General features: G+C 59.8%; 2 protein-coding genes and 1 non-coding gene across 9 annotated transcripts; 1 reads left to right on the top strand and 2 right to left on the bottom strand.

The window, feature by feature from the left end:
* Nucleotides 1-4,045: 4,045 nt before the first annotated feature.
* MLST8 (MTOR associated protein, LST8 homolog) lies at nt 4,046-9,889 on the top strand. 4 transcript variants are annotated; one of them, XM_038540729.1, is made up of 9 exons: nt 4,046-4,137; nt 4,627-4,824; nt 4,986-5,034; nt 5,118-5,280; nt 5,677-5,752; nt 5,835-5,987; nt 6,846-6,970; nt 7,096-7,259; nt 7,380-9,889. In XM_038540729.1, exons 2-9 carry the CDS (start codon nt 4,696-4,698, stop codon nt 7,496-7,498), a joined length of 978 nt encoding a protein of 325 aa, XP_038396657.1. In that variant the 5' UTR covers nt 4,046-4,137; nt 4,627-4,695; the 3' UTR covers nt 7,499-9,889. The 4 variants fall into 4 exon arrangements, with proteins under 4 accessions (XP_038396657.1, XP_038396655.1, XP_038396656.1 ...); XM_038540727.1 differs by having other exon boundaries at nt 4,983-5,034; XM_038540728.1 differs by lacking the exon at nt 4,046-4,137 and adding an exon at nt 4,479-4,501 and having other exon boundaries at nt 4,983-5,034.
* On the bottom strand, nt 7,878-10,238 carry BRICD5 (BRICHOS domain containing 5). 4 transcript variants are annotated; one of them, XM_038540726.1, is made up of 6 exons: nt 9,388-10,238; nt 9,097-9,216; nt 8,732-8,887; nt 8,557-8,658; nt 8,176-8,329; nt 7,878-8,077 (listed from the first exon to the last, which is right to left on the bottom strand). In XM_038540726.1, the coding sequence occupies exons 1-6, from the start codon at nt 9,436-9,438 to the stop codon at nt 7,983-7,985; spliced, it is 678 nt and encodes a 225-aa protein (XP_038396654.1). In that variant the 5' UTR covers nt 9,439-10,238; the 3' UTR covers nt 7,878-7,982. The 4 variants fall into 4 exon arrangements, with proteins under 4 accessions (XP_038396654.1, XP_038396653.1, XP_038396651.1 ...); XM_038540725.1 differs by having other exon boundaries at nt 8,176-8,887; XM_038540723.1 differs by having other exon boundaries at nt 7,878-8,887.
* Nucleotides 10,239-10,507: 269 nt separating this feature from the next.
* Nucleotides 10,508-10,567, bottom strand: MIR1842 (microRNA mir-1842). Its single transcript, NR_049342.1, has one exon. It is a non-coding gene; the product is annotated as a microRNA mir-1842 (primary transcript).
* Nucleotides 10,568-12,221: the final 1,654 nt, after the last annotated feature.

Below are 12,221 nucleotides of genomic sequence, written 5' to 3'. Positions count from 1 at the left end.
CACACACCTGATGTCGAGATATTTCAATGTCATAAGCCATGCTAACAACTCATTAAGTAAAACATGTCCCATCCTCCTACCTTTGCAAATATACCTTCACCATGACCTGAAAGGCTAAGTTCCAAATTAGAATTCTCTAATTCCTCTGGGTGATGAATTGGCCCCGCCGCAGCTGCCCCGCTCCAGCCCTATCTATACCATGCAAACAGGCACCCCATGGTCACTGCCCAGGCTTACAAGGGGGTACGTTGCTGTGGAGTCCTTCTTCAGGAACACAGACCTGGGAAGAGAGCTCCACAGACTCTGCTAGATTCATTCACTCTGCCACGTGAAGGTAATGGCCTGGGGGGGGGGGGGGTGTCAAGAAGTCCTAGATCCGCCACCAGCCAGCCCAGCGACTTTGGACAAGCCCTGATACTCCTCCGCCTCATCTGTAAAATGGGCCAGCAGCTCTGCCTGCAGCCTAGGGCCGATGGGAGGGTCCACATGAAAACAGAGATGTGCGTCTGCCTGGGGTCCCCCCAGCCTGAAGACGGGGGTTGCATGGCAGGCCAGCTGCCTGGGCTAGGGGATATAGATGTAGAGGCGTGGGGCTTGGGCAGCGCTCCAGTAAGTCAGGCCTCGGAGGATCCCGGGAGGAGGGGCTGCTGAGCCAGCAGAATTGCCGAAGCCCAGCCTGGAGGAGGGCTGGCAGTGCTTCACTGCAGCCCAGGCTGGCCCCCTTCCCAGCTGCATGGCCGTCTCCACCGGCGGCCTGCGCCACCCCTGCTCCTGCCCGGCAGCTGGAGATGCCCCTGGTGTTCCTCCCTGGTGCCCCCGCAGCCCCCAGGCCCTGGCGCCTGGCCCCCTCTGTATAAAATGGGGATGACAGATGTACCCTCCCCAAGGGCTGCTGGGAGCACGCAGCACAGGTCGGTGCCGTGGTTTCTATTGTTCTCGCAGACGCTGCCCCTGTAGAGCGCTCAGCTGGTGCTTGGTACATAAGAAGGGATTAACAACTGGGCGTCCTGGCCCCTCTCCCCGCCTGGCAGAGGTGCTGGGGCTGCTCAGGCTGGGTAGGGGGCCCCGCCCTATCTGTCAGTTAAGCCCAGGGGAGGGACATGTGCGGTCCCCAGGCTCTACCCAGAGCCCCGCAAAAGAGGCCAACAGCCCAGGGCCTGGCCTCCGGGACACATGTGGGACTGCATAGACACGTGGGAGAGCCTTCCAGCCTTCCCTGAGCCCCCCCTCTCCTGCTCTCAGGCTCTTTTGTGGGTTCGCACTGCTCCGGATGCCCTTCCGATGCTGGGGTGCACAGAGCTCTGACTCTCCCAGCCTTCCGACCCCACATATGCATCAGAGCTGCCTCTGAGTCCAGCGGGGCTCCTGTGCTCAGAGAGGAGAATGAGGAGGAGAACATGCGAGGTGTGGGGGCGGCCCCGAAGGGGCAAGGTCAGGGGGGGCTGAGCCAGCAGGATGGGTTCTTTCATCCTGCGTCCTAGAACATAGACTGTGCATCCTGCGTCCTAGAACATAGACTGTGCATCTCTGAACCTCAGTTTCCTTGTCTCCAAAATGATGGTGGTTTCTTCTTGACAGAGCCGTTGTGAGGACCTGGTGCGTAATGCAGTAAAACGTTCAGCACGGTCTGGCGGTTCCTCCAAAAGTTAAACATAGAGTTACCATGTGACCCAGCAGTTCCACTCCTAGTACACGGAGAGATGAAAACATGTACTCAGAGACACACTCGCCTGGGGATGTTCACAGCAGTATCATTCGTAATAGTCAAAAGGTGGAAACAAGTGATATCCATCAGCAGGTGAGTGGGTGAACAACACGTGGTCCAGCCACACAACAGAATATTATTTGGCCACAAAAAGGAATGAAGCTCTGACACCTGCTACCACCTGGCAGTAGCTCGGCGAGAGACCAGACACAAAGGTCACATATTGGAAGGTTCCCTTTCCATGCAATATCTTGAATAGGCGAATCCATAGAGATAGAAAGTAGCTTGGTGTTTGCCAGGGGTTGGGAGGCTAAGGGGGGACAGGTAATGGGGAGAGACTGCACACAGGTACAGGGTGGGCTGATGAAAATGTTCTGGAACTAGACAGAGGTAGTGACTGCACAGCACTGCACATGTTTTAAGGGTCATTGGGGGGGGAAGGGTCATTGAATTGTTCACTTTAAAAAGGTGAATTTCAGGGGCGCCTGGCTCAGTTGGGAAGGCATGCAACTCGATCTCAGAGTCATGAGTTCAAGTCTCACATTGAACAGATTACTTAAAAAAATAAATGAAAAAAATTAAAAATCATTGATTTTATAGTGTATGAATTTTGCCTCAATTAAAACAAAAGCCCCAATGTAATGCTTCCCACAGAATAAACCCTCAAAGTGCTACAAAGGTACTGACAACCCCGAGTTTTGGCAGGTACAGAGGTATCAGGAAAGCGTCCTCGGCACAGCGAGGGGAAGGGTTCAGGAGGGAGTGTGTGCTGCTGTCGGCTCTCGGCTCTCGCAGGATGAAGCACATGGCCTCTGGAGTGGAGGGAGGAGAAACCTGCAAGGTTGGCAGGGGGGAGGGGTCTGGGGCGTGAAGGGGGACCCATGAAGGCTTCTAGGTTTCTTTTTTTTTTTTTTTTTTTAATTTTTATTTATTTATGATAGTCACAGAGAGAGAGAGAGGCAGAGACACAGGCAGAGGGAGAAGCAGGCTCCATGCACTGGGAGCCTGATGTGGGATTCGATCCTGGGTCTCCAGGATCGCGCCCTGGGCCAAAGGCAGGCGCCAAACCGCTGCGCCACCCAGGGATCCCGGCTTCTAGGTTTCTAAAAGACCACTCTGCCATGTGAAGGACAGCCTGGCTGGGGGCAGGGAGGCAGGGTAGGAGGCTGCTCTGGGAGAGGGGGTGATGGATGTAGGTGGATCACCTAGTTGTAACACACGGGGGACACCGGCATACAGAAAGACAGGCTGTTTGGGGTAGGGCCATATGAATTGTCTCAGCCATGGGAAGGGGAGGGGGACTGTGGGGACTTCAAGGGACAGTGTCTGGCAGGGAGCTGGATGTGAGCGGGAGACAAGGTGGAAGGCCCCAGAACAGGGCTGGTATTGGAAGCCCCAGAGAGCGGACGTTGAGCCCTCAGGGTGAGTGGCATGCAGAGACCAGAACTCTGGAGGGGACGGGCCTCTAGGTGACGGCAGAGAAAGCCAAGTGGCAAGGGGGACTTTCCGGAGCAAAACTGTGGAGCACCGCGTAGACGCGTCAAGATGCAGAAAGAGAAGTAATCACTGGCTTGTCTGTGTGGGGCCGCCAGCGACCTTGTGATATTTTCCCTGGAGAGACGGGGCAAAGGATGACAGTGGGCTGGGGAGTGAGAAGCGAGGACTGGGGGGTCAGAGACGTGGGCAGACCCGAGCAGACTGCCTGCTGGAGGGGGACGGGGGCGATGGGAAGGTTCCTCCGACCGGGGGCCTGGGGGTCTAGCGCGGCCTGTGGCCTTGGTGGAGGAGCCAGAGGAAGGGGCGGGTGGTGCAGCTGCCTGTAAGCCTCGTGAGAGCCGCGCAAAGGACTGTTTCTCTGTTTAGGAGGGTGCGGCCACTGTGCCAGGTGGGCGGGAGCGCCGAAGGGGACAGGAGGCCCGAGGGCCCGAGGCCGGAGGGGTCGGGAGGCTGCGGGGGCCCAAGCTGGGGCGGCCCAGGCTGGGGCTGCCCCGCTAGCAAATAAAACCACCGAACAGCCGGCTGCGTTCCAATTCCCCATAGACGACGAGTAACTTTTTAGTATAAGTATATCTCATGTGATACTTGGGATATACTTAAACCAAAACAATTTTTTAAAAAATTATCAGTGCTTCTCTGAAATCCACCTGTTAGCTGGGCGGGGGCACCCTGGCCGCGCGGGGAGGGCCCGGCCTGGAACACGGGGCCGCCAGAGCTGCGGGGCCCGAGCGCGGACTGGGCTGCGGCCCCAAATCCCCAGGCCCCGCCGGGCTCCTCCCGCCGCAGAACTTCGGCCTCGCCCCACCCCCGCCTAAGCCCCGTGGTGTCGCCTTAAGGGCCCATCGATAACTCGACGCTCGGCCGCGGCCTCTATCGACTCGCTCCGGCTCCGCTCGCAGTCCTGGGCCGCGGCGGAGCGCGGAGTCGCATGTAAGGTACGGGGGCCGCGGGACGAGGGCCAGGAGACGGCTGCTGGGGGGCCAGAAGGGCGTGCCCGCGCAGCGCTGGCCAGCGGGACGGAACCGGGGCCGCCGCCGGAGCACAGGGGAGCCCGAGGGTCCGGCCACAGAGCGCCCCCTCCCATCGGGCTTCGCCGCCGGCCTTCTACGCATGCGCAGCCGCTGCCTTCGGCTCGCCTCTCCGGGCCGCCCGCCGCCGGGCGCATGCGCGGCCCGCCCTTGCGGCAGAGCGGCGCCCCGGGCGTGACTGCCCCCTGCCGGCGGCGGGTGGGGTGGCGTGCCGGCCGCGGGGCGGGGCGGGGGACGGAGCGCAGGGCTTGGAGGTCGCCACTGTCCGCAGGTTGTCACGCGTTCCCTGTATCTGAGCCTGTTTCCCTGCCTCTGAGATGAGAATGATAATGCCCATCAGCACCGAGTGGACCTAGAGCGTATTGGCTAAATACTGCACCCCCTTCTCTTCTGCAGGTGCTCTGACCTTTGACCCCCGCCTCTCCGAAGTCGGGTCCTGTGCAGGCCCCAGCCTTCTTCCCCACCATGAACACATCCCCGGGCACGGTGGGCAGTGACCCCGTCATCTTGGCCACTGCGGGCTACGACCACACGGTGCGGTTCTGGCAGGCCCACAGTGGGATCTGCACCCGCACCGTACAGCATCAGGACTCTGTATCCTCCACTGGGGAGGTGGGGAGGGCGGTCCTCGGAAGGATGACTGGTGGGGTACAGCACCCGCCAGGGGAGAGGTGCCTGGGGGGGAAAGGATACGGCAGCTGAGCCAGATGGCAGGGGCGTCCAGGCTTTATCATCTTCCTTAACAGACCTAGCAGGTGAATGCGCTGGAAATCACGCCAGACCGCAGCATGATCGCGGCTGCAGGTACTTGTGCCCTCAGCCCGACCCCTGCTCTCGGGTGGGCCGACTTGTGCGCAGCCACCCTTCAGTCTAGCCTGTGCCCCTAGGTTATCAGCACATTCGCATGTACGATCTCAGCTCCAACAACCCCAACCCCATCATCAGCTACGACGGGGTGAACAAGAATATCGCGTCCGTGGGCTTCCATGAGGATGGCCGCTGGATGTACACGGGTGGGGAGGACTGCACGGCCCGGATCTGGGACCTCAGGTGTGGGGCACCGGGCAGGAGGGGCCTGTTGCCGTGTGGGGGACAGGCCAGGAGATTGTCTCGGGTCAGGGCCCTCCAAGTAGAGGCTGAGACAGGCTTTTCAGTGCTGGTGGCTTATTGAAGGTAGTGACAAAGGCGGGATAGGGTAGGGCGGAAGCACACACAGACAAGCCCAGCCTTAGCCTGATGCCACAGGGAACTCTGGACAGCGAATTGCATCAGAATGAGTCCCATCTGGAGCAGGGGGCTGTCCCAGGGGAGGGCTGAATCTCCCTAGGGTTTCTGGTAAGGCCACCGTGATCAGCAGAGGAGCAAGTGAAAATGGCCGGTGGGTGGGTGGGTGCCAGATGGTGGGTGCCAACAGCATGCCATACAGCATATGTGCCCACCCTAAAGGTCCCGGAACCTGCAGTGTCAGCGGATCTTCCAGGTGAATGCACCCATTAATTGCGTGTGCCTGCACCCCAACCAGGTGAGGGGTACTCACAGGGCCGGGCACCGTGGGGCTTTGGAGGGCAGGGGACTTGCCCTCCCTCACCTCCCCTGCACCCCAGGCAGAGCTCATCGTGGGTGACCAGAGCGGCGCCATCCACATCTGGGACCTGAAAACTGACCACAACGAGCAGCTGATTCCGGAGCCCGAGGTCTCTATCACGTCTGCCCACATTGACCCTGATGCCAGCTACATGGCAGCCGTCAACAGCACCGTGAGTCCTGGGACTGAGTGCCTGCTCCCTTATCCTCCTCATTCCCTGCACGTGGCTGATTCCCCAGATGCTCCGTCAGACTCCCCCACCCCCCACAGGCCTGCTTCCTCATCCTGGCTCCAGCTCCAACAGCCACCAAAGCCAGAAAGCTGGGTGTCATTCCTGACGCCCCCCTCACTACTGCCATAGCTCATCCAGCGGGCGTCACTTCCACCTCCAGAACCTCTCAAGTCTGTCTACTTCCCTCTCCTCCCCGCTCCTCCTGGCCCCAGCTTGCTTTGTCTCCCCGCACGGCGGCTGGAGCCTCTCTGTGGCTGCCGTGCCTCCTCGCTGACACACTCTGCCCCCACACCACTCTCCGTCCACTGCCCGCACAGCCTTCAGTGGCACCTGCCTGACGGCCTCATTCCCTGCTCAAACCCTGTGGCGCCCTGGCTCCTCACCGTGACCTCAGGACCTCAGGACGCTACGGTTTGGCCCCAATATCCTGTCTGGCTTCTTTTTCTCCCCTTTAACGTCCCTCACATCTCAACGAATCACTTGTACCCTGGTGTCCCCACACTGCCCTCCTGCTCTTCCCTCTATCTGAGGTGCCCTGCTCCCATTGTATCATTCACATTCCTGTTGGCCAGCAGCTTTCTCCACGAAGGCCAGGCATGGCCTCCTGCTCCCAGCCTGCCAGCTATTCCTGGCAGGCAGGACTGGGTGTGCCTGCCACATGTCCCTGGCCCCCAGAGCTGTGGTGCCACCGCATGTTGGAGGGCAGCCCCCCGGACCTAGGGCTAGCCACCAGGGTACCCTTCCCTGCGTGTCAGACTAGAGGCTCCAGGTTTGCTCTGGCGTCCCTCCTACTTGCAGGGGAATTGCTATGTCTGGAATCTGACTGGGGGCATTGGTGACGAGGTGACACAGCTCATCCCCAAGACCAAGATCCCAGCGCACACCCGCTATGCCTTGCAGTGCCGCTTCAGCCCCGACTCTACGTGCGTACAGGGTCTGGGGGGCTGGAGCCTTTGGGTGGCAGAGAGCCTGTCTTGCGGATGGCAGAGGGGTGCAGGGTGGGAGTGGCTGCTGATGACACCCCCACCGCACTCACGCCCACCCCTAGGCTTCTCGCCACCTGTTCCGCCGACCAGACGTGCAAGATTTGGAGGACATCCAACTTCTCTCTGATGACAGAGCTGAGCATCAAGAGCAGCAACCCAGGAGAGTCATCCCGAGGCTGGATGTGGGGCTGTGCCTTCTCGGGGGACTCGCAGTACATCGTCACGGGTGAGCGCCAGCCCCCAGCCGCCCCTCCCCCTCCCCCCGCCCCTCCCCTCCCTCCCTCCCTCCCTGCGTTGCCTGGCCCGGGGCTGTGCCCTGAGCTGCTGCCTACACCGCTTGCCACAGCTTCCTCTGACAACCTGGCCCGCCTCTGGTGTGTGGAGACAGGAGAGATCAAGAGGGAGTATGGTGGCCACCAGAAAGCTGTCGTCTGCCTGGCCTTCAACGACAGCGTGCTGGGCTAGCCTGTGCCCCCCTGGGACTGCAGGCGGCTATGCAGGGAGCACCTGCGGAACACGTCTGCCCAGCTGCCCAGGTCAGAGTGAAGCTCCACAGCTAGCCTCCGCCAGCCTATCCAGCTGGACCTGACTGGCCTACCCTGGCCCCTCGGCCAGCCTAGACTGGGCAGGCCAGTATGTCCTGGGAGTCTCTCAGCTCCTCCTGGGTGCTTCTGTGGATGTGACAAGGCTCAGGAAGCCCACCTCAGCCAGCCGGCACTTGCTTCAGGAATTCCAGATCCACACGGCCTAGGGGGTCTGAGGCCGGTGCCCAACCCCCAGCCAGTGCACCCCCCCCAGCCCCCCACCCTGCCCATTTCGTGTCCTGAGGCCACAGAGAACAGCATCACGGCCAGGTGGAGGGTTTATTAGACCCCGCTGCCAGCCACCCTCTGTGACCGGTGACGGGGCTGGCCAGCTGGCTGGCCTGTGGGGCTGGGCAGGCTGGAACTTAGTCTGGGAGGTAATAAAAGCAGACCGACACGCAGATGTTGCTGGGGAAGCAGATGTCGATGCACAGGTAGATCAGCCGCTGCCTCCGGGGCCCTGGAGGAAGGGGCCTCCATGAACCCCAGAGGGCTCCTCGTCCTTCTCCCCATACCGTTCTGCAGGAGCCCAAGCCTCACACCACCATCCCGACTTACCCTCTGCTCGACGGGCCCAGTAAATGGGAGTTTTCGTGCAAAGGTGCCGCACCGAATCCCCCACCAGGGAAGGGTCCACCTTGTGGTTCCCCAGGACTGCCAGCAGCTCCTGGGCATGGTGGGTGTCATGGCTGGGGCCGTGAGACCCTTGAGCCTGCAGAGAAGGCTCTGGTGGGCCACGGCACAGGGGCGCTTGCGTTCCCCCTGGACGTGCCGGCCCAATGCCAGCGGCACGCTCCGCTCTTAGCAGCCTCAGCCAAGGGAAGGCAGAACTTCTGTTCCTTGAAACCAGAGCTCCAGCCTGCCCCAGGCCTGGGCCATACACAGGACCCTTTGTCTGGCCCCTGGCCGTGGGAAGCCTGGCCGCATGGGGCTGCTTACCCTTGAGGTGTTCACCAGCAGCCGTAGGGTCTCGCGATCTCGGGGCTCCATCAGGCGGAGGAAGCAGGCCTGGTGTTCCAGGGGCCGGTAACAGACGCAGCCCTGGGGAGGCAGGCCGGTGAGTCAGGGCCACCCCAACACCTGTGGGTGCTGACCACACCCCCAGCCCACTCACGCTCGGCCCATCGAACAGCACTGCCCAGCTGCGGTTGCTCTTCACTGAGGTCACCCAGATGGTTGCCACGTCCCGGGCCGCATCCACCTGGGCAGTTTGGTTGGACCAGGTTGCCCCAGGGCTTGGGAGGGTCAGACGGAGCATCTGTAGCAGAGGCTGAGATCAGGAAGCCAGAACTCAGCTGGGCAGGCTGGGGCAGCCCCTGACACTCCCCCCAGTTCTACTTGAGGTTTTGGACCCCTCCAGCCCTCTGGTCCTCCTGCCACTGCTCTGAGCCCTGGCTCCACGGGAGGGTTGGGATGTCCTGCCTCTCCTTCCCCTTCCCACTGTCTGTGCCCCCAGCCAATTCCCCAGGGGGAACTCACCTTGGGAGGACTGTGCGCAAAGCCAAGAAGCCCTCCAGCCACAGCCCCAGCAGCGGCCAGTGCTAGCAGCAGCAGCAGGCCAGGGGCTCTCCAGCCCCCATGGCAGGGCTTAGTCTTCACCTGGGGGGCACAGTGCGGTCAGTGGGGCCAGAGCAGAGACTGGGAAGCAGGCTGGCTCAGAAAGGCCAAGGCCGAGGTATACACAGTGGCACTGCCCTCCTGTCCCCTGCCCAGGGCAGTGCCCTGGGTCTCTGTCCTAGGAGAGGGTGCTGGGTGGTTGGAGGCACTCACCTGGACAGGCCTGGGCCCGGGACTCTCCTCGCAGCAGTGCCTCTGCTCCATGCTGCAGCCCTGGTGACAATGCGGTGATTGTCTGCTGCCCCTTGGAGTCAGCTAGCGAAACCTTAGTACACCTGCGATGAGCCAAATAACGCTCCCGGCCCCCTCCCCTCCTGACCCCACTGCTTCCCACCAGCCCAGCCACCTGATATCAGGGTTATAGCCAGGACAGCCCCCCCACTCCTTGGGGTGGGGGTGGGGGGTGCTTGTCGCTGTGCCTAGCTGCCCTGATACCCAGCCTGTGCAGACCAGAGAGCATGGCCGTCATGGAAATCAAGTCCCACAGATTGGCACCGAGGGTGGCCCAGGCCCAAGGCAGGACGACTTTATAGTCTGTTGGGGAGCAGACTTAATTTTCCTCAGGAGGCTGTTCCAGTGTCTAGAGTTACTTCTAGATTCTGAGAGCTCAGCACATGGCAAACCATCAATAAAAGTGTTTTGTGAATGACGGGCACAGGAGTCCCCGCTGCCTCTGTCCTATCCTATGCACCTGCAGCTGCAGCCCACTCTGAGACCAGAGTGGCTTCCAAGTGGCCGACTCTACACACTCTGGGCTGCGTGGTGAGGTCAGCCTTGTGTCAGCCAGCCCCTGCCCTGCCCACGGTGACTTCCCCTGTGGCCCTGCTCCTCACATCTCCAACTTCTTCATGCTGTGGATTCCAAGTCAAGGCTCCCCCTGGCCCTGGCAGCTTGCAGGATGTGTGCTCCTCACTCCCTTCACCCTGTGGCCCTCTGTTCCTTTCCTTTGTGCCTTGTCTTCCTGATTCTCCTGAACCCAGTCCTCTGTAAGGGGCCCAGGATGCTGGAATCCCAGAACTCCTCAGACACCCCTGCCCCCCCCACCCTCACTGCCCCGAGCTGGGCTAGGTGGCCATATAGCCTTTGTGCAAAGGCTGCTGTCAAAACGAGGGCAAAGACGCCAGAGTCAGCGTGGGTTTGAGAGTTTAATATGCATTTGGGTTCACACAGTGCAACGGGGGCAGAGATGGGGAGTGCACGTGGGCTCCTGGGCCGCTGCCCAGCAGGAGTGTTGCCGCCTGCCGCACCTGCTGCGTGCTCCTGGTGTGGGTGACAACGCCCTGACAGGCCTGCTCAATATCCAGACCCACCTTGAGCTGACCTCGCAGAGCCAACGTCAGCACCACCAACCTCACAGGTGCTGGCTGCCCTCACGTTGCCCCACGGCAGAGTCCAAACCCCAGACACCCCAGGCCTGGGAAGAGCTGCGGGTTCAGGACACCCTTTATTGCTATGCGAACTTCAAGAATGAGGGAGGGAGTGACCCTGGGGCTAGCAGAGAAGCTCGTGGGCAAATGCCACTGGATACAGAGTGAGGCGCTGGGAAGGAGTCTGCCAAAAGGAACAGCTTCCCAGGTCTTACCCTACAAGTGCAGCTGGACAGTCTGCTTATCAGGTCAGCAACTTCGGGAACAGGCAGAAAAGGCTGGGGCCCTCTGCCAAGAGCCCTTCACTAGCAGGTGGACCCTGCCAGTCTTCCCGCTGGCCTCCGACAAGAGACTCCAGAACCAAGATAAGTGGCCTCAAGGACCACTGGTGTCTAGCCCCCGCCCCTCCCCACCGAGGGTACAGGAGAACAGGAAGAGATTGGATGCTTTTTAAAAGAATTTCCTGTTCTTGGAGACACCTCTTTCCTCCCCCACCCAGAGGGCAACCCGGGCGACAGGCATTCCTTGGCCAGCACATGCCTTTAGCTGTGTTGCTGGCTGCGGGGCACGCAGACTTCTTCAGTGGGATTTCCCTACGAGACAGAGCACAGCTATTAATTAACACACTTAAGATTCAGTTCCACCGTTTGACAAAAATTGTTCAAAAGCTTAAAAAAAAAAAAAAATTTTTGGTACCAATGCTACTCTGAGCTCTCTGCACAGCCGCCCAGAATTCAGCAAAGGCATCCACACCCTCTTGACCGCTCAGCTAACAACATATATGTTCAGTCTAAATCAGTTAGATTTAAACTAAGCTGAGGCTTAGCTGGACTGAGTTTACAGAACTCTGTGACCACATACGAGGTGTGGCAGCCCTGGGTATCTGAAACGGAACAGACACTTGATTATGACATCAGAGTGGTTTTTAAGGAAGTGTGGGGTGGTGGCGTGGAGTTCAGCACCCTGCCCCCCAAGAACAGGAAGATAGCACTTGGGAGTGGCCCTGTGCCTCACTTCCACCCCAGAGGTGAGGAGTGGGATGCTACAGCAGGCTCACCTGCAGGTGGCCACACCAATGGGCCTTGGGTCTGTTCGTACAAGTTTCTCACAACTGTCAAAATAATCAGACTGTCCTCCCCTCCAGCCCATAAGGAGGGACCGATCCCTGAATGAAATTTTCCATAAAACATCTAACATCCCTAGACCTGCCTGGGTCCCACCGGCAGGCTGGGTAACCCCCTGCCCTGAGGTTACCGGAGTCCTGGACAGATGCTAAGCCTGCCCCTGTCAATGGCACCCAATGCCCAGGACCCCCACAATGCCCTCCAGGTTTAAAAGTGCATCTTCAAACAGAAGCGTCTGTAAACATCGCCCCCCAATCGTCTACTTACAAGGTTAACAACTAGTGCCTTTACTCTTCGAAGCCACCTAGCTGAGCAGATGCTGAAGCCCCACCTATTAATTTGGGTTAAGTGGTTTTCAATTCGTTTTATTCTGGAGATTAAAGACACTAAATCTTTAACCTTGAAGGGCAGGCAAAAGGTCAGCTATGCTGTCAACATAAAAGTCAGGGACCATCTTCTTCTTAGACATGCAGTCACTTTCCTGATTACTCTTCAC

The sequence above is a fragment of the Canis lupus genome, chromosome 6, assembly GCF_011100685.1.
Source record: "Canis lupus familiaris isolate Mischka breed German Shepherd chromosome 6, alternate assembly UU_Cfam_GSD_1.0, whole genome shotgun sequence".
NCBI classification, from domain to species: Eukaryota; Metazoa; Chordata; class Mammalia; order Carnivora; family Canidae; genus Canis; species Canis lupus.
This window is presented reverse-complemented; position numbering and strand designations above follow the sequence as displayed.